Source organism: Equus asinus, chromosome 15 (assembly GCF_041296235.1).
Source record: "Equus asinus isolate D_3611 breed Donkey chromosome 15, EquAss-T2T_v2, whole genome shotgun sequence".
Taxonomy (NCBI): domain Eukaryota; kingdom Metazoa; phylum Chordata; class Mammalia; order Perissodactyla; family Equidae; genus Equus; species Equus asinus.
In genome coordinates, this window is record NC_091804.1 from 20208959 (window position 1) to 20227686 (window position 18728).

General features: G+C 37.6%; 1 protein-coding gene across 7 annotated transcripts in view; it reads right to left on the minus strand.

Moving 5' to 3' along the window:
* Positions 1 to 18728, minus strand: part of PTPRA (protein tyrosine phosphatase receptor type A) — a 170989-nt gene that overhangs the window by 103840 nt on the left and 48421 nt on the right. For 3 of the 7 annotated variants that reach the window (XM_044748734.2, XM_044748733.2, XM_070485660.1), the window contains exon 2: positions 3101 to 3173. The exons of the other annotated variants lie outside the window; for them this stretch is intronic. In XM_044748734.2, coding sequence (XP_044604669.1) covers positions 3101 to 3127 — 27 coding nt within the window. In that variant the 5' untranslated portion in view covers positions 3128 to 3173. The remainder of the gene's footprint in view (positions 1 to 3100; positions 3174 to 18728) is intronic. 7 annotated transcript variants of the gene reach the window in all.

An 18728-nucleotide genomic window follows, 5' to 3' on the forward strand; every position in this document is an offset into this window, starting at 1 on the left:
CTGTTCAAACTTAACACAACAAAAAACAAAGGTTCTGGAGCACTTCTGATAGTTAGAAAAGTAACCAACTTGTTATGGCTGATTTGTGTCCTCCCAAAAGTCCTAACACCCAGGACCTGTGAATGTGACCATAGGTAGAAATAGGGCTTCTGCCGATGACCGAGATGAGGTCATTAGGGTGGACCCTAATCCAATGACTGGTACAGTTATAAAAAGGGAAATTCAGACACAGAGGCAGACATAAATTTAGAGGGAAGATAATATGAAGACACAGGGAGAATGCCATTTATAAGCCAAGAAATGCCTGAAGCTATCAAAAGCCAGGTGAGAGGCAAAGAACAGACTCTCCCTTATTTTCCTCAGAAGGAAGAAACCCTGCCTTGCCAACACCTTGATTTCAGCTCTCTAGCCTCTGGAAACGTGGGACAATAAATTTCTGTTGTTTTAAGCCACTCAGTTTGTAGTCCTTTTTACAGCAACCCCAGGAAACTAATACTTAACAGAAGAACAAAACATAATGCAAGAATCAGATGGGGAGTGTGTGAGGTAAATCTTCATCTTTCATATTGCAGAAGCAGAAAATTGTGTTGATTTTTTTTAAAGGTTAAAAAAAGAAACAGCAACATAAATATATAATCTAGAATTATGGAGGTCATCAAAAAGTCTCAAAACAATTAAAGACTGTCTCAGCAGAGTTGGATAGGAATTGAAGAACACATTTATTTCAGGTTCTCTTGCAGTTTTCTTCTTTATAACTTTGTGTAAGCATATTACAACAAGAATTAGAATTTAAAAAACAAGTTATAGAACATCCATGGTATAATCTCACTTTTGAAAAAGAACTATGATAATCTAATTTTAAAAATGGACAAAGAACGTGAATAGACATTTCTCCAAAGAAGATATACTAATGGCCAATAAGCAAATGAAAATATGCTCAACATCACTAATCTTTAGGGCAATGCAGATCAAAACCACGAGACACCATTTTACACCCATTATGATGGCTATTATCAATAAAACAGAAAATAACTGTTGGTGAGGATGTAGAAAAATTGGAACCTTTGTGCACTGCTCGTGGGAATGTAAAAATGGTGCAGCCACTGTGGAAAACAGCATGGTGGTTCCTCAAAAAATTAAACATAGAATTACTATCTGATCCAGCAATTCCACTTTTAATATATACCCAAAAGAATTGAAAGCAGGGATCTGAACAGATATCTATACACCAATATTCATAGTAGCATTATTCACAACAACGCAAAAGGTGGAGACAACCCAAACGTCCACTCAAAGATGAATGGATAAACAAATGTGGTATATACATACAACAGAATATTATTCAGCCTTAAAAACGAAAGAAATTCTGATACATGCTACAACATGGAAGAACCCTGAAGACACTATGCTAAGTAAAATAAGCCAAACACAAAAGGACAAATATTGTATGATTCCCTTTATACGTCAATAAGAAATTTTCACATATTGAGGTCTATGGAGTAACTATTCTGGTTTAAAGCTGATTCGGCCTGAACCAAAGAAGCCTAACTTATGGCCTATCAAAGATACACTGTACATATGCTTTAACTGTTAAAGTAAAGAATGCATTAAACATTATCTCAAAGTAAAAGAATGCACTCTTTGAAGATAAGAATGCATACTTCCTTTCCTATGATGCCAGTATCAGACTCCAGAAGATAAGTTTCCTTTCTTGGACATCAAAGTCATGTTGACCTGCTAATCTGTAGCTAAATACCTCTTTGAAACTTTGATGAATATGTATCCTGGGCATGTCTGATGTTATGTTCTTTGTTCTAAAAACGTATAAACCATGCTTCTCTGGAATGCCTTCCTGGGCTAGTAGTCCTCAGCTTGGCTCAAGTAAAACTCATCTTACCCCTCTTATCTATAGGATGGGTATTGGTTATTTGCATCGACAATGTGGTACCTAGAGTAGTCAAATTCAGAGAAACAGAAAGTAGAACAGTGGCTGCTAGGGGTTCAGGGGAGGGTGAATGGTGAGTTAGTGTCTAAGGGGTAGAGTTTCAGTTGGGGAAGATGAAAAAGTTCTAGAGAGAGTTGGTAGTGATGGATGCACAACAATGTGAATGGACTTAATGCCAACTAATTGCACACTTAAAAGTGATTAAAATGGTAAATTTTATGTTATGTATATTTTACCACAAGATAAAACAAACACATTAACACGTAAAAGCTTTTCAGTGCTGCTCTCTCATACCTCCTCCTCCCACCTCCTGTCAGAGCAACCATTAGTCTGACTTCTATCATCATATCTTCTGGTAATTGAACTACATCTAATTTTTTTTGTCTGGCTTCTTTGCTTCAACCTTGTACCTGTGAGATTCATCCATGTTGCTGTATGGTAGTTTGTTCCTTTCTATAACTGACTAGAATTCCATTGTATGAATATACCACTATTTATCTATTCATCTATTTTTGAACACTTGACTATTTCTAATATTTTTGTCTATCATAAATAAAGCTACAGTGAACATTTATATGCAAGTCTTTGTGTAGACATACAGTTTCATTTCTCAAGGGTAAATACCTGGGAGTGGAATTGCTGGGTCATTGGATATATGTATGTTTAGCTCTGTAGAAAATACCCACAAGTTTTCCAAAGCTGTAGTGCTGGTTTGCACTACCACTTAAAACTTAAAGCAATGGGAAAGCTGAATACAAATCTGTTTTTCCTTTATAATACAAGTTATTTAATGCTACATAGACTGAGTATTGCACTCTTTGAATCTCTCAGTGCATCAGTTCTTCAACAAGGATGCATATCAGGATCGCCTGTGCTCTACTCATAGAAACTTTAATTCAACAAGGACAGTATGGCAGGGCACAGACTTGGGTCTTTTTTTAAAAAAGTTTTTTAAGTGATTCTGATTGATGACCAAGCTGAGAACCACTGCCTTAAACAATGATAATTATAACACTTTTAATCATAAAAAAATAAACTACTCCTATAGCTTGGAAATAAATGGAATAGGAGAGAACTTGACTTTATGTTTATTTTGTGAGGACACTAACTTGGGTGACAAAGCCTTCTTGCAAGCTCTGGTTTTATTTCTCGTACCTTAGTTATTTGAACTGCATCATCCATCACCACTCATCGGAATTCCATAAATATCTTTTTTCAATTGTACCACCTGCAACCAAAGGATAAAACCTTTACAAAGATAGAAGAGCTCTATTTAAACACCACGGATTGTTCCCAGTAGAGGAGCACACTCAACAAGATGTCACACAGAGCTGTACTGAAGATTCCAGGAGCCACAGGACAAAGCTCCATCTTAAGTAGTTAGTTCAGATCACTGAAGAGCTCCTGAGAACCAAATTCAATGAGCAATTAGGTATTTCCAGTGGAGGCAGGATGAAGCACTTCTCCCTTATCTTGGATTAGTCCCACCAGGGGACATCTGGCAACATCTGACACTAGTTTTGATAGTCATACAAGTCATAAATCTACACGAGAGCCCTCTCATAACAAAGAATTATCCCCAAATGCCAAGGTTGAAAAACCCTGCATTGGTCAAAGACCCAGCTTCAGGTCTAAGCTCTGCAACGCATTAGCTAAGTGACCCAGGCCACATCTATTAACATATTTAGGCCTCAGATTTTTCTCTTGGAAAAAGGGTATAGTCTGAATTTAATATTCTCTCCCATTCTAGTTCTTAAAATACTAAAATAATCAAATTTATATTGAAATAATATCTGTTTACGCATAAACAATGGGCCAGACATCATACTGAGTGTTTTTATGTGTTCTACCTCATTTAACCCTCAAAACTGCCCTATAAGGTAGATGCTATCTTTAGTCTTGTTATTCACATGAACAAAGTGATGCACAGAGACTTGTCTAAGGTCACAAAGTGGTAAACAGCAGGGCCAGGATTTGAACGTGGTCATTCTGATTCTGGTGCCCTCATTATCATCATTATCTTCTCCATTCTTTTGGACGGAGGAATGAGTTGAAATTCACAGCTCACTAAACACTATACAGGACTGTAGCTCAGAAATGAAGAGACACCATTTTTCAGCTACAAATGACCCAAGCTTAAGAAAAGATCTGAAGCTGTTGAAAACCTGATGACACAGGTTGCTTATACCTTGCACTGACACTGTAAAAGGCCTTTCAACATGAAGGACCTTAAGAATGTTCACACTTTTCAATCTATTTTACTTCTGGGAATCTATTCAAAGAAAACAATCCTAAAGAAAACAATCCTAAATACAGTAAAGAACTTCATACAAAGATAGCATTGCTGTATTTTTATTAATATGGAAAATTTAGAGTCGTAGGAAATGGATATATAAAGTAAGCACTGTTACAATATTATGTATCCATTTAAAAAGTTTATGAAGACTACAAAATAACTCACTTATGATAAACAGAAAAAGCAGGACACATTTTTTTTATATTTCTTATTGTGTTAAAATATACATAATGAAAAACTTATCACCTTAACCATTTTTAGGTGTACAGTTCAGCAGTATTAATTACATTCACATTGTTGTGCAACCGTCACCACCACCATCCATCTTCATAAGTCTTTTCATCTTGTAAAAGTGAAACTCTATACCTATTAAACAATAACTCTCCATTCTCCTCTACCCCAAGCCCCTGACAACCCACCATTCTACTTTCTGTCTCTATGATTCTAACTACGCTGAGTACTCCATATAAGTAGAATCATACAGTATTTGTCTTTTTGTGACTGGCTTATTTCACTTAGCATAGTGCCCACAAAGTTCACCCATGTTGTAGCATATCGCAGAATTCCCTTCCTTTTTAAGGCTGAATGATATTCTACTGTATGTATATACCACATTTTGCTTATCCATTCCTCTGTCGATGGACTTTTGGGTTGTTTCCACATTTTAACTATTATGAATAATGCTACTATAAACACTGATGCACAAATAGCTCTTCAAGATCTTGCTTTCAATTCTTTTGGGTACATACCAAGAAGTGGAATTGCTGGATCACATGGTAATTCCATGTTTAATTTTTTGAGGAACCTCCACACTGTTTTCCACCACAGCTATACTATTTTACATTCCCACCAACAGTCCACAGGGTTCTAACTTCTCCAGATCCTCACCAACACTTGTTTTGTGTTTTTTTGATAGTAGCCATCCTAATGGGTGTAAGCAGGACAGAACATTTTATGTCATGGCAGACACAAAGATATACTGCTCAGATCCCTTCAAGAAAGGACTTGCTGCCCAGCTACAAGAGATGTGGTTAGCTGACAGCTTCCTGCTGTTAGTTCCTTTAGAATCCACCTCAGCTTTCAAGCTGAGGGCACCCTTCCCTCAGGACGGCCCCAGACAATGACTAGGCAATGTGGTGGTACAATGGCCTAGCCATTTCCATCCAGTGAGGTACTCCTCTATCAAGCAATCTGGGCTGCCAGAGACTTTGTCAGGTGTGCACTGCAGTCTAATGGCTTCCCATGCCCAATCCACTCCTTTCCCTTTTTCTTCACAGGCATCGCTCCCCAATAAGCCCTCTTCTCTCCTACTCCACCTCAATCTGCTTTCCGGAGAACGCAACTGGCACATATATTAAGTGTATTTACACTGATGTAGAAACAAAAACCACTGGGGAAAAGAAAGACTCCCAATAAAAACCCTCAAAATGTTAACAATGGTGGGATCTCTGTACCATCCCTGCATTATTTAACTATTAGCTACTACTTGTACATAATAAAAACATTAAAAGAAGACTTTATGCTAGATTTTGCTCCTAATTTTTTTTTTTTTTTTAAAGATTGGCCCTGAGCTAAGGATCCGTTGTCAATCTTTTCTTTTTCTTCTTCTCCCCAAAGCCTCCCAGTACATAGTTGTATATTTCTAGCTGGAGGTCCTTCTAGTTCTACTATATGGGACACCACCTCAGCATGGCTTGATGAATGGTGCTAGGTCTCCACCCAGGATCTGAACTGGTGACACTCTGGGCCACCGATGCACAGCATGCAAACTTGACTACTCAGCTACAGGGCCAGCTCCCTAAAGAAATATTCTAATGGCAAAATGAAGTGGTATTTTTTGTATACTATGTGCCCAAATTCACCCAGGGGTGAATCATAACCAAACCACTGGTGTTCTCAAAAGAAGCGCAAGCTCAGGTACTAAGGAACTAAAAGATCAGGCAGTGGACTTTAAGACATTTCATAAGCTCAGCTTCTTCATTTATTTAATTACAAGTTGTACTAGTTTAAACTAAAGGCTTTTAGAAGTCTGTTATGGAGCCTGTTCAGTTCACCATCCTGTCCTCACAGATGAGATCAATGCCTCCAACAGGATGACAGTGACAGGGTGAGCAAAGAACAGTTGTTGGCCTTGTTTCTAAATCCGATGTCCATTTCTTTCCAGCTATACTGGTAATGTGTCCAAACGTAGGAAGCACAGTTGCATACAATTCCAAAAAAGGCTAAAATATTAAGATTATCCTAAGAACTATTCAAAATCTAGCTCTTTCTGTGAAAACTGAATGGTAGCAACTGATACTGTCATTTCAGGCAGTTTCCTTTCTGAGTACTGACTCCCTTAGTACATAAATAGGCTCAAGGCTGTATCATCTTAAAAAAAAACCTCTCTTAAACAAACTACAGCTCCAATGCCTTCCCATCCCAGCTATCACTCTCTCCTATTTCCCTCCCTCCCAGTCTTCTCAATAGTTCACACTGAGTGTTCTCTCCTCCCCTAACCTCAAATCCTTTGACATACACCCTCTCTTAGTATCCATAGGAACTGCTCTTGATAGAGTCAACAATGATCTAGAAAGGGGAGTTCCCAATACTTATTTACTCCACCAAACTGCAGGATCTGACCACTCCCACAATTCCCATCATTACTCAATCAGCATTTCTTCTCAGTAGATCTAGAACAGCCCCTTAAATGTTGGATCCATCCTCAACCTTCTCATTCTACACCAGTAGTTCCCAAAGCTGGCTGCACATTAGAATCCGTAGGGGAACTTTTTAAATATCCCGCCATCCCAGCTCAAGTACATCATAATCTCAGGGGTCAGGGGTAGGAAGTGTGCCTGGCAGTGTTTGTTTGGGGGTTTTTGGTTGTTTTCAAGCACCCCAGATGATACCAATGTGCAGCCAGGGCTAAGAACCACTCCCCCCATCCACCTATCTGGATGTCATCTTTTCTTCCCCCATCTAACTCCAGCCTCAAAATCTCTTCAGAACCTAGATATACATGACCTTGCCTTCTAGACTTGCATAGCTCACAAGCACCTCTGATTCAAACAACCCATACTCCTAGAAATACGTTATTTTCCTCTCTATCTGTTCCTCCTTAACTGCTTATCTCAGTGGATAAAAATTGCCATCTACCCCAGGAATCAGCAAACTTTTTCTGTAAACAGCCACACAGTAAATATTTGGCTTTGCAGGCCATATAGCCTCTGTCACAATTACTCAGCTCTGCTGTTGTATCACCCAAGTGGCTACAAGCAACAGGTAAAGTTTAAGTATAGCTACAGGCCAATAAAACTGTATTTATGAACACTGAAATTTGAATTTTATATAATTCCCACATCATAAAATGTCATTCTTCTTTTAATTTTTCTCAACCATATAAAGATGTGAAGCAATTCTTAGTTTGTGAGCTATACAAAAACCGCCAGCAGCTCAGTTTGCCAACTCTTGTCTTCCTCCTTGTCCAAGCTGGAAATCCAAGAGTCCCAATACCTTCCTGTCCCTTAGCCACCAGAGTCAATTATTACCTCTAACAAAGTATGTGTCACAAACTACTGTAACTGTTTATGGCCTCCCTCAACTGACAGTAAGATCTTTGAGGCTAAGAACCATGTCTTAACAATATCCACAGAGCCTAGCAGAGCCCTTAGAATACTGCAAGGAATCTATAAAAGGACTCTTTCTTCCTATAAGTCTTTTCTCTAGTTCAAAACACAGAGAAAAACTCCACCAATACTGTGGTATAGCCTACTAATTTGAATCTTTCTTTATCCTAAGATATTAGTTTCTTTTTAGTTCAGCTTATTCTTGAACTTGACAGTAAGGTTTAAAAGGAAAATAAAAACACAGTAAATTTTAAAATGCATTAAATAAAACCTCAGGCAAACATGCAGCATATTCTTTATTAAGTACAAATAATACTCTTTACTATTCAGTGCATCAATAACTGCTTAATTTCTGTTTTCTGGGCACTTTTTCTGCTTTTCAAGGCCAAGGAATGTTGCCTGGATCTTTGAAAAAACAGACTTGGTCAAATCTTGGAAGACGCCAATACAGTGGCTGATTACCACTAGAGCTGGGTCTGTGCACAGCCTCATGCTTTCAATGCGCTTCTCCTTTCTAACATGTCAGCTTCCACTGTAACTACATTCGAAAGTCATTCAGTAAAGAAGGAAAAACTAGGCATGCTAAAAGAAAAAAGAAATAACCAGACATCTCAAAAAGCAGCAGCTGAACAAGGATGAGAATAATAACCATTTATTAAGTGCTTATTATGTGTCAGGCATTGTGTCCAAGTGTATATTGTACATTATTTAACATTATCATCAAAACAAGCCCAGGAAATAGATGCTTCGTTTCTCAGATGAAGAAACTGTGGCACAGAGCAGTTAAATAACTTGTCCGCAGTCAAACAACTGGTGGGTGACAATACTGAGACTCAAACCCAGGTATATCTGATTCCAAATCTCTGCTCTCACCTGCTAGTTGAATAGGGCCTATAAACAACGTATGTCAATAGCCGCAGGAGGAAATGGGCTTCCTCCAGAAGGAGCTGAACAGAAAGTTTCAAAAGCACTGTTTGAAATGTATCAAAACTGTCATATAATTACAAAACTCCTAAGTATGGCGCAATGTACATAGCCAGTGAGGCTTTCTAATCACTGTCTGACTGAATGAATAAAATAAATTGAAAGAGCCAATTCCTTGATGTAGCAGAACCTCTTACTCCAAGAATAGGAAACAAAATCTTGCAGCAAATTAGACACTGCCATGGTTCAGTTAACAGAGCCACTGCCAGAAAGTCCCATGCTTACTACAGCAACCACTGGTCTTGCTATTCACCAGGTTTCTGCCTTTCTGTTTCCTAAGGAAGTAGACAGGAAAATCAGGCTCCTGATCTCTTTTTTTAAAGAGGAGCTGCCATTTAAAAATAGAAATTAATAAATGAATATGTAAAAAGTAATTTTATACTGGGGCTGGCCCCGTGGCCGAGTGGTTAAGTTCGCGCGCTTCGCTGCAGGCAGCCCAGTGTTTCGTTGGTTCGAATCCTGGGCGCAGACATGGCACTGCTTGTCGGACCACGCTGAGGCAGCGTCCCACATGCCACAACTAGAAGAACCCACAACGAAGAATACACAACTATGTACCGGGGGGCTTTGGGGAGAAAAAGGAAAAAATAAAATCTTTTAAAAAAAGAAAAGTAATTTTATACTTTGGCTGACACCTAATATTTCTGTAAATTAAACTCAATCTTTAAAGCACAGTCTTATCTTTTTTATCTTGAAATACAGCAATCTAGAAAATCTAGTAAAATTCTCCAGCTACAAAAATCTAGAAATGCTGAATAAATGCTTACATACTTTGAAAAGCTTAGCTAAGTACTCAAGAAAGTAAAGAAAACTGTCATCAGCATGAAACAAAGAGCAAACCAAAAGCCAGAGCTGGAAGCACGTGCTGACCTCTGCACTGGCCCCAGAAGCATTTGTCAAGACATTTTAGTAACCAAGGGAAGTAGAAGAAAGAAGACAAAAAGCAGGAGAAAAGTAGAAAAGGCTCTTGAGAAAGGTGGAGAGTTGGATTCAAGACCTCTTCCAAAGTTATGGCACTCAAAGGCCTATGCTCTCAATGGAAATGGATCAAAAAAAAAAAAAAAAACCCAAAACACCTGCATGAACAAGAAGACTAGAAAGCTTATCCGCCTTGTTTGAGCTGTGGGTAAGGGGAGGAAAAAGCTCCCCTTGAGAATTGGAAACTAGAGGCATATGCTTCATAGGGATTTGGGGTCTAAATTCACTCTATCATATGATCCGTGAACCTCTTGATGAGAAATTACCAAAACTGGCCCATGCCAGTGATACCACTAGACATCTCTAATAGAAACAAAAGTAAAATCACTGCGGAAAGGCAGACCCTCAAGACAAAATGCACAGGATTCAGAAAACAGAACAGTCTCATAAAGACTATAAGTGTGTTTAACAGTGATTAAAGAGAAAAGCATCAAAACCATAACTAAGGCAAAAAAAGCATTAAAAAGAAGAATAAAATCAAGCAGAACAACCAAATGGAACTTTCAGAATAAAAAAGAGTCACTGAAATCTAAAATTCTGTAGATGGGTTAACCACTAGAGAAGACATGGCTGACAAGAGAATTAATAAACTGGAAAATATATCTGAAGAATGTATCAAAAATGCTGCACAAAGAAATAAACATTACTGGTTTAGAAAAATATCTGGAGAAAAGTTGTAAAGCTGATTGTAAAATTTACACGGAAATGCAAAGAACTTAGAACAGCCAAAACAATTTTGATAAAGAAAAAGAAAGAATAATATCTGAGTTCAAAGAGTAAGTCCATTTTGCACTCTCTCTCCCTATAATCCAAATCATCCGAATAAGCTCCTTTCAGCAAACTGGGAATTATAAGAAAGGTTTGTCAACCTGATAAAAGCCATCTATGAAAAACTTAAAGCTAACATCACTTAATGATGAAATACTGAATGCTTCCCTTCTAAAATTAGAAACAAGGCAAAGACACCCTCCCATTACTTTTACTGAACATTGCATTGGGGCATCCTGGTCAGTGAAATAAAGCAAGAAAAATAAATAAAAAGGCATCTATATTGGAAAAGAAGTAGTAAAACTGTCTTTATTTACAGAGAACGTGATCTTATAGATAGAAAACCTTAAGAAGTCTACAAAAAAGCAAAACTACTAAGTTTTTCAAAATAGCAGAATACAAGGTTAGCATAAAATATAAACATAGACATCAACTGTATCTTTATACATTAGCAATAAATAGTTTACAACTGAAATTTTTCAAAATACCATTTATAATAGGATTTTAAAAACATGCAAATTACTTAGGGACAAATTTAACAAAAGATGTGCAAGATCTGTACTCTGAAAACTACAGGGGCCAGCCCGGTGGCGCAGTGGCTAAGTTCGCACATTCTGCTTCGGTGGCCTGGGGTTCACCAGTTCAGATCCCGGGTGCAGACCTACACACTGCTTGTCAAGTCATGCTGTGGCAGGCGTCCCACATATAAAGTAGAGGAAGATGGGCATGGATGTTAGCTCAGGGCCAGTCTTCCTTAGCAAAACGAGGAGGATTGGCAGCAGATGTTAGCTCAGGACTAATCTTCCTCAAAAAAAAAAAAAAGAAAACTCAAAACACTGCTGAAGTTAAAGAAAATAAACAAATGAAGAGAGATAATTTGCTCATGGATCAAAAGATTCAATGTTGTTAAGATGTCAATTTGTCCCAAATTCATCTACAGATTCAATGGAATCCCAATCAAATTCTCAGCAGAATTTTGTAAAAATTGACAAGTTGATTCTAAAATTTACATGGAAATCCAAAGAACTCAAAATAGCCAAAACAATTTTGATAAAGAAAAAGAAAGTTGGAAGACACACTGAATAAGACAGTATGCTATGGGTATAAGGACATATAAATCAAGAGAATAGACTGGAGAATCCAGAAATCAAACCACACACATATGATCAACTGACATTCTACAAAGATGCAAGGCAATTCAATGGGGATAGAAGAGTCTTTTCTACAAACATTGCTGGCACAAGTAGATACTCATATGGAAAAAATGAACTTTGACCCTTAGCTTCATACCATACACAAACATTAACTTGAAAGGATATTAAATCTACACCTAAATGTAAAAGCTGAAAGTATAAGAACACATAAGAGAAAACTTCACAATGTTGACACGGTGTATTAATTCTATATTACTGCATAAAAAACATCACCAAGTTAGAGGTCAGAAGTCCAGGCAGAGCATGGGTGGATTTTCTGCTCAGAATCTCACACGGATAAACTCAAGATGTCTGCCAGGCTGTGTTCTCATCTGAAGCTCAGGACCTCTTCCAAGTTCACATGGTTGTGGTAGAATTCAGTTCCTTGCAGCTGTAGGACTAAAGTCCCTGTTTCTTTGCTACTTCTCATCCTGGAGCCATTCTCAGCTGCTAGGGGCCATCTGCAATCCTTGCCATGTGGACCCTCCATCTTCAAAGCCAGCAATGGAAAAATCTCCCTCTTGCTGAATCCTTCTCATGACTTCTCCTGGCTCTGACTTCTGGACTGAGACTTTAAGGGTTCATGTGATTAGGTTAGGCCTTTCCGCATAATCTCCTGTTTGACTCAAAGCCAACTTATTAGTAACTTAATTACACCTTTAATATCCCTTTTGCCACATACAGTCCTGCACTGCATGATGATGCACGACAGTGGTCCCATAAGATTAGTGCTGTACAGCCTATGTGTGTAGTGGGCTATACCATCTACACTTGTGTATGTACTGTAGGGGATGAAGAAAATTTTTGTCTACCTTTCTAGGTTCTTCTGGCTGGAATTAAATTGACATGAGATAGATTAACAGTAGAAAAACAAACAAGTTTAACCACATACATGGGAAAAACCCAGGAACACGAGTAACCTGCCAAAACTGCCAAAGCCCTCACCTTAATACCATCCTTAGCTAAAGACAAAAGAAGATGTTGAGGGTGGGGAGAGTCAGGGACTTCAAATGGAAGGGAGGCAACTCACAGGTAAGTGAAAAGAAGGAAATGTTTGGAAAACAAGTATGTGTTTGGCCACACAGAAACAGAAGAACACAGAGCGGGGCCCAACAAACAGGCTTTTCTAAAAAGGTTCCTACCTATCTACCACCTACTTCATGTTATGCTAAGGTGATAGCATGGTTCCTGAGAGAGGTTTTTTTTATCTGAATTCTTGTAGGCAGTTATGGGGGAGGCAACAAAAAAAACTGAGCCTTGTTTCTTAAAAATAATCAGCCTAATTAATAAATATCTTTTCCATTTTTATTGACAGTGCATTTACTGTATCTCGTTAAATAACAACAATACTGATGTAAAGCCAAGCAAAAAAAAAAATAAAATAGTCGGCTTGAAATAATCCTCAAGTTAAAGAGACGCATTTTGGGGTGGCAAATTTTGCTCCCCTTCAGTACACTCCATGATATTTGCACAATGACAAAATCGCCTAAGGACACATTTCTCAGAACTATCTCCATCGCTAAGCTATGCATGACTGTCATGGAACATAATCACGGGAGTAAAATCCCATCACACTCACAGGAAGGAAATTATACAAGAGTGTGGGTCATCAGAGGTCTTCTTAGGATTCTATCTACCACAGATAGACAAAGACTTTTTTTTTTTAAAGATTGGCACCTGAGCTAACATCTGTTGCCAATCTTCTTTTTTTTCTTCTTCTTCTTCTCCCCAAAGCCCCCCAGTACATAGTTGTATATTCTAGTTGTGAGTGCCTCTGGTTGTGCTATGTGGGATACCTCCTCAGCACGGCCTGACCAGTGGTGCCATGTCTATGCCCAGGATGTGAACTGGCAAAACCCTGGGCCGCCAAAGCAGAGCACACGAACTTAACCTCTCGGCCACGGGGCCGGTCCCTGACAAAGACTTCTCAGATTTGACACAAAAAGCAGGAAGCATTTAAAAACAACAAAAAAAGGGATAATTTAGACTTCACCAAAATTGCAACTTTCTGTTCTTTGAGACATCATTAAAAAAACAAAAAAGCAAACCACAGGCTGGGACAGAACACTTGTAAAATATATACATGATTAATGAACTGTATCCACAATATATAAGAAACCCTTACAACTCATGCATAATATTAACAAACAATAATCCAACAAAAAAAATGGGCACAGGATTTAAGATGACAATTCACAAAAGCACATATACAAATGGCCAACAGGCACATAAACAGGTGCTCAACATCATTAGTCATTAGGAAAATGCAAATTAAAACCAGAATGATTCACCACCACAAATCCATTAAAATGGCTAAAAAATTAAAAGGCTGACAATATCAAGTGTGGATGTAGAGGAAGTGAAATTCTTGCACACTGCTGATGAGAATGTAAAGTGTAAAACTATGGAAGACAGTCTGGCAGGTTTTTATAAAGCTAAACATACACTTAAACCATAACATCCAGCAATTCCACTCCTAAGATTTACTTAAAAGAAATAAAAACATATCTACACAAAGACTTGTATACACATGTTCCTGGCAGCTTTATTCATGAAGGAATCAAACTAGAAACAATGCTTATTAACATGTGGAAGACAGACTGTAGTATATTCACACAATAGAATACTACTCAGAAAAAAGAAAAAAAGGAACTACTAATACACCTAACAACATGGATGAATGTCAAAAACATCATGCTGAGTGAAAGAATCCAGAGAAAAGAGTACATACTATATGATTCTAGTTAAACAACACTCTAGAAAAGACAAATCTAATTAATCTACAGTGACAGAAAAGAGATCCATAGCTGCCTGGGGCCCAGACAGGGGAGCAGGGGGAGGAACCACTGAGAAGGTCACAAGGGAACTTTCGGGAGTTAAGGAAATGTTCTAATCTCAGTTGCGGTGATGGTTACTCAGCTATATAAATTTGGCAAAACTCATCCAAATGTATATGAAAAATTGATAGATTTTATTGTAAGAAGATTGATTATACCTCAATAAAGTTGATTTTTAAAAAGATAATCTCATTTAACACCTGATATCCTGAAGAGATGCCTACAATACAATCTTGATGAACAGTCATTCATAATAAACCCTACATATGATGCAAAAGATGGGATAAAACAGAAGCTAACAGCTAATTAATTGCTATTTAGAAGTCTATGTATCAATGTTATATGCCATATTAATAAAGGTGAGAAACACATGATCATCTCCAATAATGCAGAAAAAGCAGTTAAGAAAATCAAATACCCTTTTATGACAAAAACACTCAACAAACTAGGAGTAGAAAGGAACTTCGTCAATATAATAAAGAGTATTATGAAAAACCCACACTATATTCACAAGAAAAGACTCAAAAGCTTTCCCCCAATATCAGGAACAAAACAAGAATGCCCACTTCTTCTACTTCCATTCAACACTGTACTAGACGTTTTTGCAGAGCAATGAGGGAAGAAAAATCAAAATAAAAGGAATCCAAAGTAGAAAGAAAGAAGTAAAACTATATTCACTTGACGTGGTCTTATATATAGAAAATTCTAAAAGATCCACAACAAAAACTATGACAGCTAATAAATAACCAAAATTGCCAGATACAAGATCAACACACAAAATCAGTTGTATTTCTATATACTAGCAATAATCAATCCAAATATGAAGTTAAGAAAATTCCATATACAGGGCTGGCCCTGTGGCTGAATGGTTAAGTTCACGTGCTCTGCCTTGGTGGCCCAAGGTTCGCCAGTTCAGACCCCGGGCATGGACCTACACACCACTCATCAAACCATGGTGTGGCAGCATTCCACATGGAGGAACTAGAGTGACCTACAACTAGGATATACAGATATACAACTATGTACTGGGGCTTTCAGGAGAAAAAAAAAAAGAAGAGGACTGGCAACAGATGTTAGCTCAGGGCCAATCTCCTCACCAAAAAAAGAAAATTCCATTTAAAATAGCATCAGAGAATAAAATACTACAGAGTAAATATAATGAAGGAGCCATAAGATTTGTACCTTGAAAACTACAAAACATTGCTGAAAAAAATTAAAGATGACCTAAACGGAAAGACATCCTGGCTTCATGGATTAGAAGACAAAATTGTCAAGATGGTAATACTCCCCAAAGCAATCTACAGATTCAGTGTAATCCCTATTAAAATCCCAAAAGCCTATTTTTGCAGAAATAAAAAAGCTGACCCTAAAATTAATACCGAATTGCAAGGAACCCTGAATAGCCAAAACAACTTGAAAAAGAAAAACAAATTTGGGGGACTCGTACTCCCCAAATTCAAAACTTACTACAAAGCTAGAGTAATCAAACAGTATGGTTGTAGCATAAGGACATATATAGATCAAAGAAATAATATTGAGAGTCCAGAAATAAACCCAAACATCTTTGGTCAATTGATTTTTGACAAGAGTGCTAAGACTATTCAGTGGGGAGAAATAAGCTCTTCAACAAATGGTGCCAGGACAACTGGATAACCACATGCAAAAGAATGAAGTTAGACCTCTATCTCACACAGTATATAAAAATTAATTCAAAAGTAATCAAAGATTTAAATATAAGGGCTAGAAGTATACATTTCTTGGAAGAAAACATAGTAAGTCTTTATGATCTTGATTTGGAAATGGATTCCCCAAAATCCTATCTAAATATGACACTAAAAGCACAGGCAACAAAAGAAAATATAAAGTGGACTTCGCCAAAATTAACAATTTTTGTACCTCAAAAGAGACTATCAAGAGAGTGACAAGATAACCTACAGAATGGGAGAAAATATTTGTAAATCACATATGTGATATTGCTCTAGTAACCAGAACATATAAAGAACTCTTAAAATTCAACAATGAAAAGACCCCTTCCCCCAGTCAAAAAATGGGAACAAGACTTGATTGGCATTTCTCCAAAGAAGACAAACAAATGGCTAACAAGCACATGAAAAAATGTTCAACATCATTAGTCATCATGGAAATGCAAATAAAAACCACAATAAGATACCACTTCACTTCTACCAGAATGGCTATTTAAAAAAAAAGGGAGAGGCCAGCCCAGTGGCATAGTGGTTAAGTTCGTGTGGTCTGCTTCTGTGGCCCAGGGTTTGTAGGTTCAGATCCCAAGCACAGACCCAGCGCCACTCATCAAGCCATGCTGTGGCAGCATCCCACGTAAAATAGAGAAAGATTGGCACAGACGCTAGTTCAGCGACAATCTTCCTCAAGCAAAAAGAGGAAGATTGGCAACAGACGTTAGCTCAGAGCCAATCTTCCTCAAAAAAGGGGAAAATGACAAGTATTGACAAGGATGAGGAGAAACCCTGTACATTGCTGGTAGGAACGTAAAATGATGTTGCTGCTGTCGAAAACAGTTTGGTGGTTCCTCAAAAAGTTAAACATAGAATTACTCTATGACCTAACAATTCCACTCCTAGGTATATATATGCAAAAAACCTTAAAACAGGTTTTTAAACAAAATCTTGTATATGAATGTTCACAGCAGCATTATTCACAATAGCCAAAAGGAAGAAACAACAGGCAAAAGAAAACATTTACTCTGAGATTTCCAAATCTATGTGTAAGAGAGGAAGGATGGGACCGATCATAAACTGGTAGAAAAGGTAAGATTCTGATTTTGTAACATGGTTTTTCACAAGTCATACTAAAACTAAAGATACTAAGTGATGCCAATTTTACAGGAAGAATAAAAATCAACAGTTTTCTTTTTTAGAAAGGTAAAACTATAGTCAACGCTTGTTATTTGTGGTAGTTAAGTTCTATAAAGTCACCACAAATACTGAATTAGTGAATACCAAACTGTTGCTCTCAGGGGAAATATAGGGTTAGGTTCCTGTGAGCCTCTGGTCACAACATTTCCATCAATCAAGATGCCATTTGTGTTAATATAAGTTTATTCATCAACGTCTTCAGGAAACAAACCAATCTCAGAATTGAAAATCTGCTCTTCCACATAACCCTTTTCCTGTATAATGCTTAGCAAGTATTTTAAAAATTCTTCTGCAGCTTCCTGATCTGTGGAACTTGCACTGTCTGCAAGTTTAACATTTTTCACGCAGGATTATCTTTTGAAACATGCAAACGAGCCATGAAGGACTTTTCCTTGAGCCATGAAGGATATTTTCCTTATCCTAGCATCATGATGGGAAATTTCTTTGGCCTTCAGCCTTACAATGATGCTTTCCACTATGTCTTTTTTATCTTTGTCATCTTATAAATTCACAAATTTACCCACTTTTCCATAGATTCGCCATGCACTTAGATGTTACCTTAGCACTTTCTGGAGCAACTTCACATACAGATCGGTGAATTTCCTCTTCCTTTTTCTGGATGTATTATATCATTGATTCATTAATACTGAACTCACAGCCAACAGCACTATAACTGATGACTGAACAAAGCTTATCTAACACACGTATTTTTTCCATAAGATACATTACAGCCTTCCTGCACTTAGGAATACTAGACAGCACTTCAGCAATACACTTGGGGGCCATTTAAAACAGTGAAATCACCAATAAAAGCACAAAAATGCAAAAAAACATAGCACTAAATAGACTGCAAAAAGGACACTTGCTTCCTGTATGAGAGCTGAAACAAGAAGGCAGAGCATCTCCTTGTTTGACCTCAACAGGGAATGAATGTACTGGACAACGCAAATTTTTCACCCCTCTGCGAATGTCCATGAATGACCATAAAGTGCTACAAGTACTGATTTTGGGGTTACAAATAAATTTTAGCAAGTAGGTGAATCTGCAAATATGGAATCTGCAAATGATGATGATACACTGTACTTCCTACCTTCCTGAATAATTCAATCTAAAAACCATTAGGTGGTGCTGAGCAAGGCTGTCATCCACATGGTCTCCTAAGGAAAGAAAGACTGGGTACATTAGAGGGGCTTGATCAATTAAGTAAATAAATTAAGAATAATCA